Source organism: Mizuhopecten yessoensis, unplaced genomic scaffold (assembly GCF_002113885.1).
Source record: "Mizuhopecten yessoensis strain PY_sf001 unplaced genomic scaffold, ASM211388v2 scaffold7473, whole genome shotgun sequence".
Lineage (NCBI taxonomy): Eukaryota > Metazoa > Mollusca > Bivalvia > Pectinida > Pectinidae > Mizuhopecten > Mizuhopecten yessoensis.
Window position 1 is genome coordinate 56,673 of NW_018407065.1, and position 8,802 is coordinate 65,474.

Below are 8,802 nucleotides of genomic sequence, written 5' to 3' on the forward strand. Positions count from 1 at the left end.
ATCACACTCGTCGTTTAATATTAGTTATGTTTGCGGAATTTCTCTGTCAGTGATATTATAATATAAGCTATAATCTGCCTGTAAAATAACTATTACAATCGTCTTATCACAACAAAGACGACCTACTACCACAACATGAGCGACACACGATTACAGTGTGTATACACGGACAATATATATTCCAAAATATATTTATTGCTGATTATGTATTCGTCAAATGCCAAAATTTGATATTGTATATGTTTTTATTTCTCCGGTTGATTTGTTTGTGTGTTGAGTACATTGGTTGTTTCAATACTTGTCAGTAAATATAACACAGATCGTCCTTTATTTATCTATATACGGATACTGTTAACATATCCTATTTACATGGAATAATGACATCTCAAATATCGTGTATCTCCATTTAAACGTTATTTATTTCCAGAAAATATTCACACAATTGACCCAGTAACAAGACATTGTTTTGTAAATAGTGTTGAGCCTGTCCTCCAACTTTACGAACAACATTTGTCATAAATCTGCTGTTCTTTTTCTGATAAATTTATTTTGGAAATGAGAGACATTGACATATTGGGAAAGTGAAACCAGTGACGTCATCACCTCAGACTAACACTGTTTTGGGTAACTACGTAGTTACATCGTTGCCTGGCAATGTCTTTGTACCTTCATTAGTATGCGTTGTTTTGTTATTGAGGGATAGAGTTTGACTCGTGTATCTTCGTCTATCGACCATGTTAACTCATATCAATTTATCATTTCAGAATCGAATGCAAGAGAGTCTAAAGCTCTTCGACAATATTTGTAACAACAAATGGTTTACAGATACCTCCATCATTCTGTTCTTGAACAAGAAGGATCTCTTCGAGGAGAAGATCAAGAAGTCATCACTGACCATCTGTTTCAATGAGTACACAGGCAAGTACCGATGGTCTTTATGATTCTAACTACCAGCAGTTATATTCACAACTAGTTCACTCTACTGCCATTTGAGCGAAGAGTATTTCAGTACAAAATATATTTCTTCCTTTACTTTGCAGACTTAAACATTATAGAGAGATATATAATAGAGTTATTACATACCATAAGATAGGTGGGTTTTAATATTGGAAGGAAATATTGGTTTAGTGATAAGGGTTATACAATACCTAATTTGATAACGATATATGTTGATACGTTTCGACCTATGTCAAACTACATGCCATTACATAAGTAGTTTTACCCAGTGTTGTTGTAAGTACATACTAGAAATTGGAAAATATGACCAGTTTACTGTTGGTGCAATTCAAAAACTAATACCATTTGCTGTGTTATATAAATAAAGGATAAAATACAATTTCCGTCTTGCCAGGTATATTTTAATGTTGCAATAAAAGACCACCGATATTCAACTGAATAAGTCTTGAATTTGGTATCATATTTAGACAGGTAAACATAATGGTTTGTTGTTAATGATGTAAATAAATAGTTTGTGAGTAGTAACATTTGAAATGTGATATACTTATTTTAGTCATGTGAACTACCAAAAACTATAGATGCATTGTGTATATCATTCACATTTTAGAAATGATGATATATTAATAAATTCACCAGATTTTAGGTCTCATGTTTCAGTCAAATTTATGTTAATTTCTTATAATTTAATTTTGCTTGTAACAAGTATTTTCATTGGCTTAAAAATTTATGTTATCGGCCCTAACGTAAAAAAATGACGTCGCCGGTTGTAACGTCGGTTTTGATTGGCTGATACAGCAGCGAAATAATTTCTAAAAGAAAAGAGTCCATCAATAAAAGTGGATTTCCACAGGAATTGTGTATAGTAGATTAAATTATAACTCCATAGTAAATAATGATTACTCAACGACACGTATACCTTTACACAACCACCATGCACAATACATAATAGATACTGCTAAGCAGGTAGATGATTATACTATTAACTTTGTAGCTGTAACTGTAACACGATATACAGTCTACTAGATAGACTAGATCCTCTCAACTTTTATTTTCAGCAAAAAAAGTTTTGTTGTAAACACGCGTGTTTTTAGGTAATCTCGAGTTGTTTTGACTTTTAATTATAGTTGTGACGGTTTTATTACGTTGTTGAATTTGTTTTAACACTTTCCATTTCCTTTATTTGCAAATGCGACGTGGAATGATTAATTAAACAATGTTCCATCCTTATAGGACTGTTTGATGCATGTGTGTGTAATAAAAGAAAAGTCTGTCCAAGGTTTAGAACTTGGGTAATACCCGAGTCTTTGCTGATGATTCATCACCCGATGGTCTAATCAAACTTTGTTACCACTTAAAGTTTCCTGTTGTGTTTACAGGAAACCAAACATATGAGGAGGCAGCTGCTTACATTCAGGCTCAGTTCGAGGCTAAGAACAAGAGTTCATCGAAAGAGATCTACTGCCATCAGACGTGCGCGACGGACACCAACAATATCCAGTTTGTATTCGACGCCGTCACTGACGTAATCATAGCCAATAACCTGCGTGGATGCGGATTGTACTAGAAGGACTGCGACCCGGCGAGGTCACTGGGACTGTTCCTAGGACTAGGACTAGGACCCGGCGAGGTCACTGGGGCTGTTCCTAGGACAGGGACCCGGCGGGGTCACTGGGGCTGTTCCTAGGACTGGGACCCGGCGAGGTCACTGGGACTGTTCCTAGAGCATCTATATACAGATCGGAAGTGAGCATGTGTTGAGATTTTTTATGTGCAGTGTAAGAATATGTGACCTTAATTTTAAAAATAAAATTATGAACAAAATACCATTTATGGCGATGCCTGACTGCTTGCAGTGACAGATCGGTTGACAACAGTAGGAATCTATTGTCGACACAAATACGGTGTGATATCACATGTAGAGCGGGGTGACACATTTAGAGAGATTGATATCTCTTGTGAACGACTATGTGCATTGGACTGCTCTCTCTCCCTCTCTCTCGCTCTGAGTGCAGAGTGACACGTTGCTATAGAGAGTAGGAAACATACTACTAGGCTACCGTCGCTATCTGTTCTCTGAACTGCTCAGTAGCCTGATGAAGTCAGTATTGATCGAACACTACGTGGTTCCTCATAGACAGGCGTTGAGGCAAAAATCGGTAATCAATACCAATATGTCACAGCCATCTTGGATTAATAGCACGGCGTCATACACCGGAAATGACGTATGCGATGCGATATCCAAATAAAACAAACTACATAGCACATAGACAACTCAAGAAGAAAATAACAAAAAGGACCAGACGTGGATGTATCATCTTCCTGTAGGCTTCTGCATGAGAACTTTAATATTCTCGTAACGATCAATATATATGGTTTTCTTTTCTTTCAGCCTTGATACAACTCTGCAGCGTCACATGGTTATATATATATATATAACATATATATGCTGTATTGTGTGATAGCGGTGGGAGAAACGTGTAGGCCTGTGAACAAGCGACAAATACATGTATCTAATAAAAGGTATTATTTAGTTTGTAAAAGGCTACTTCACTTACATGTGGACAAACACCAACGTTTGTCTTGCTATTTAACCATCACCCACTCGAGCTGTGCACACCGTACCTGTAATTGTGTAAACTATATGTAAAACGAAAGTGATGGAATATTTGCTATAAATGCGTGGTCCTATAGACAAACCTAATTCATTCTATTCTTTCAGCACTTCCATGTTTCTTCATTGTTTCGTAATGATAATTTTTTAATATGAATACGTTTAGATGAAAATTCTAAAACTGTAGAATATTAAATATGAAACTAGATATAACTTAACGGGTGATAAAAGATGGGATCTTTCTGTGGATAAAGTGCTTCGTTTTTCTCTTTTATCAAGTGCATGTTTAAATCTTGTTGTATAAGAACACATCTGTCCATGTGTTCTGTAAGTGAATGGATTGAGTGCCTGTACCGTAGCTTGCAGTCACATTCTCTAGTTCAGTGTATGTTTGTGTCATATTTATAAGCAAGATAAAATATAGTGTATATTTGTGGATATTTGTAAGTTTTATCCTTTTTTTAAATCTTGACATAAATGGAAATATATACAATACAAATTAAGTATTATGTAACTCATAACAACCAGTTTATGAATCGTAATCACCTGCTCGAGCACTACCCTATATTGGGACCATGAAAGCTTTGGCAGTTTGCCAAAGTTGTAAAAAGAAAATGGCTATCTAGCCCTCTTAGGACCTGCCAAGCGACGTCCTTTATGGGCCTGGAGTAGTGGTAAGCTAGCCCCTTGGTACTTGCAGAATGATGTTATACATTATAACAATGAGTGGGGAGGGTTTCTAAGTATAAGGGTGCGCTCTAATATGTTCTGACACCATGTCATACAATTATGAATTTACATATCTCTGCTTCAACGGATGTACCTGTACCTGTACAGGTAGTTATATATTTACCTCCTAAATACACTACTCCTGTGGCATACCATAGTGTACTTGTTTCCTTTGATGCAAACAGTCCTGGACACGGTAGATACATTTTATAACTTGATGTCTCATGTAACTGTAGTGGTAGACGTGTATAGCCAGTCCTGTTTTCCTTTCCATGACAAGAGTAAGTTGAGAGTTACCTCCTCTTTGATGAGAGTTTGCAGATCAGCTTATCCGAAAATAAAGCATGTTTTTGACCATGATTAATTGACAGGTCTACCGCCATTACCGTTTCCATGACTACCGTGTTATTAACATATTTTTACATCCATGTTTAATATGCTAATTAATGAAATCTACGTAGTCCAACTGTCATGCGCATAGCGACTTAATTGAAAAGCGCCAGGGATTTTTTTTATTTTGTGTTTTTGCAACTGAAACATCAACCTAGCAAATGAATATGAAAGAAGTGAGTAGCATATTGTTGTGATCTTGAGAATGCCGGCATTCTCAGTCAAGTTACAGTTTGGGGTACAAATAAGTGCTCGGTTCTGCATATTTTTGAGAAGTGATTTTAAAAAGTCTTTGACGTTAGAGAGACAATTCACTTCCGGAAGAACCGTGAGATTCCGTTGATTTCGTGGAGAACGAGTGAAATCACGGGCAGGTGCAATTCATGTTCATTATACTGTTTGTGGAAAAAATGCTTTGATACTAAATGAAGGGCCCAAGTTATGGGTGTTAACGGGCGAGTCTCTGAAGTAAGAACGCACAATGTCTCTAGATACATCGACCGTAAAAATGCTCAGCCAGTCCAAAAAAAAGTACCATCACAGAAAAAAAAAATATGGCTTGTCATCTCAGACGTTTTGGGTTTTTATGAGGGAGAGACACGTTGGCAAGTTTGATTTTGTGTTCGATATGAAATCATTGGGCAGATAATGCTCAGAGAATTGAAGCTAGGGAGGGGCGGGGACCAAATGTTTAAATCTATACATGTTACTATAGTGTTTACCGAGTCTTGCTGATGTATGTTGATTAAGACGCTGGCACTGTAAGCTGTTTTATGTTAGTATGACATAAACGCTCAAATGCTGTATTATAATATATATATATTGGTGTACGTAATATCATGCACGCCAACTGCCAGTCTCTTCTGTCGAGTTTATTGTCATCACGCATGCGTCGAACGGTTGGTCGGTCATCACGCACGTGTATACCGGTTGGTCGGTCATCACGCATGCGTCGACCGGTTGGTCGGTCGGCTTATTTATTTATTATTGGTATATTATAGAACTGTCGAGTGCAATATCTGATTGTATTGTGATTCTAGTCGATGTGTTATGAAAGGTGGGATATAGCAGGGCCGGAGGATGTGCGCGTGTGCCTTTCCTCTGTTGCGATCGATAGGGTTTATTAAATGTGTGTGGAAAACCTAGTCTATTTTTCTTTTCTGTGTTTGTTATTCATTATAGACTACAAAAACAGATCGAATGATTGTTATGATAATATAGTACATCATATCGCTTTATATCACAGTTCACTTTCTTCTGCTTTCTCTGAATTAATAAAAACGTTTAACCAACAAAAACCCTGCAAAATATCTTTCTACTTGTTCCGTGTATATCTGTAAGAAGTCGACGCAAAACTAGTATATTTATGTTTAGCCATGGGAGACCGCTGTTCCATTGGAGTAGTGCTTTTTAATCGGTTTATTGATGATCATTTGGATTATAGATTCATAACATAATAATTATTCATTAATTTATCCACACAAAAAATGTCTCTATACTTAATTTTAATTTGAATGTCGACAGTGGTGTTCCTATATTTTAACGTTGAATATACTAATACGATATTTGCACGAGTAACATTTTGCTTGGTATTAAGAAGATGTAATATTATACCTGATAGCACGTGTAACTAGTACACCTCCTCAATGTGGCTTCTCGTGAACGGAGGCAACAAGACCGACACACGTGACTTTAAACTTACACAAATAACTTGTATGTTTTTACCGTTTCTGTTATTTAACAGAAGTTTTTTTCTCCTTTAAGGAAGTAATTAATTAATTTGTAGTCTCCAGCGCACAACTTTGAGTTATCTTACCTTCCATTCGTTTGTACATTGACAAATATTGTCTTAATTCAACAAATTTGTGATCAAGATTTAACTACACCTAAAGTCATCTGATTTGCCAAGGATTGTGCATTATCTAAAATTTGAATAACTATGTGAGCTTTTGATTTAGATCTTGATTGCTTTTGCTGAATTTCGAACCAGACCTTATGTGAATTTACTCCCCCTTGCGTGACTTATGAAATTAAAGTAGGTAATGAATATTATCTTAAGAATTGGATTTAATTTCTAAATGAATATTTGGTATCTGCGTAAATATTGTTTTGCTTGAGTATGTGTTGGCTACGGTTGTTGATTTTACTAAAAGGTCAAAGGTCAAATGTGACTATGATGATAGACTTTTTCTTTTCTCACCGATTGAATATATATATATCTATGTATACCGTTTCTATGACAACCGTGACCTGTTTGATGTAAGGGGCGATCACCCGAGCGTTGGAGTGCTAACGGAGGACTATTTCAGTTGCTAGTTTGTCATTATGCTAATTCGATGTTTATATTAAATTTGTTTATGCTGAATATTCGTATCTTGCTAGAAATCCTACAAATAAAAACACCACATGTGTGGAAAATGTTTTAGTTTCCCTTCAAATTAATTGTGACAAAAATGAATGGTATGTGTGACATCACTGGCAGAGACTTCATTTAACCATTTATAATGTCAAGTCATGAAAAGTTAAAAGTACACGAAACATTTTACAAACAGTATAAATACATTATTAATGCCGCTTACCTCATATTTATCGCAAACCAGAGAAGATGAAATCAAAATCATCTCCCTTAAAAACTTCTTTGGTGATAAATACGCGGTGTTACCTTGAAAAACTTCTTCTTTGGTGATAAATATGTGGAGTTACCTGAAAAAAAAAGCCTGTTATGAATTTCTGTCTATATAATGGTGATACATGTGAATGGAGAAATATAATTGTATGGGCTCGCTAACTGTTGATTCTGGAATCACCCTTTAAACATTAATTACATTTAATCGGCACGAATGGAATACAGAATTGTGTCACCAGTATATCTAACGTCAAAACAAAATTGGCTGGTTTCACAAAAACATGTTAATTTGAACTTTGACCTCTTGGTTTGTCATTATGCTGTCTGTGTGATGGTAGAAAGTTTGCCGAGTCTGATAAGCCTACCGTATGATTACTATTACTGTTGTATACCCATCAACGCTTTAGTCCCTTCCACTAGTGTTCTCACTACGTAAAGTAGTATTATGGCGTCATCCGATTCTCACCTGCGATTCACAACAGCAAACCAAAATTCTCTAATCAGTAACAGCTGTACTTACTGTTAAACCACACCCCTTATCAATCAACCAATCGTCAGTCAGTCTATCTTTAGTCACCCACACACACAGGAAGTGACGTGCAACCTCGTTTTCAACATAGACCGTTAGTCATTTAAAAGTCAGTCTGATCCGATGGTATGTATTCCTCAGACAATATGTACCATCCCTATCAATCACCACAATGCAAAACTGTATCGCCGATCTCTTCATAAGATGTAGACGAATTGCAAAAATGAACAAAAACTTGTTTGTGTCATTGTCCCTATCTTAAATTAACTTGAAATAAAAACCTAGCATTTTATCATAACACTGTCTTGTCGTTTGTTTCATTATGTACCCAACATAAATTATATATTTAGAACACAATTACACCAATATTTCACACGATATGTATATATACAGTTTACGCCTTCTTTGTTACAAAACATTGTGATCCCTGTATCATTTTATTGAAAAGTTAAAACACTAGCACAGCAACCAAAAGTCAGCATCTCCGTGCTCATGGGACAAACACGTTCGGTTCTATTAAGAACAATTAAGAACTATCATAATCGCTTAAAGAGTGAAGTTCTTTTTCAAGACAATACCTGGTCTTGCTCGTTCAATGTGTCGTACATGGTATGTGAACCACACGTGACCATGATGTAATACCCTTAGCGCCATATAAAAAATAAAATGCATCATATAATATACAGTAAGTCATAGTCACCAACTTCTTTCATAAACGACAAGGATGAAAAATACTAATGAAATTTAAAATAATGACTCTCTACATTCCAAAAGTATCGGAATTTTGTTATAATCGAAGTACAATTAAAATACCACACGTGTTCATTAACTATTTTCGAAAATGTTTCTATTTCGATATTAGCACATCTAACACATTTCGACAAGATTATAGAACGCCATGCCTAAATTAATCGTTGACTGAATAGCTTTGTGACTACGTTATACAGCCATCCCGCTAAG

At 35.8% G+C, this 8,802-nt stretch overlaps 1 protein-coding gene across 2 annotated transcripts in view; it reads left to right on the plus strand.

Moving 5' to 3' along the window:
* Positions 1-8,140, plus strand: part of LOC110453591 (guanine nucleotide-binding protein G(o) subunit alpha) — a 47,544-nt gene extending 39,404 nt beyond the window's left edge. For both annotated transcript variants that reach the window (XM_021502574.1, XM_021502575.1), the window contains 2 exons: positions 765-918; positions 2,334-8,140. In XM_021502574.1, the coding sequence (XP_021358249.1) occupies positions 765-918; positions 2,334-2,521 (342 nt within the window). In that variant the 3' untranslated portion in view covers positions 2,522-8,140. The remainder of the gene's footprint in view (positions 1-764; positions 919-2,333) is intronic.
* Positions 8,141-8,802: the final 662 nt, after the last annotated feature.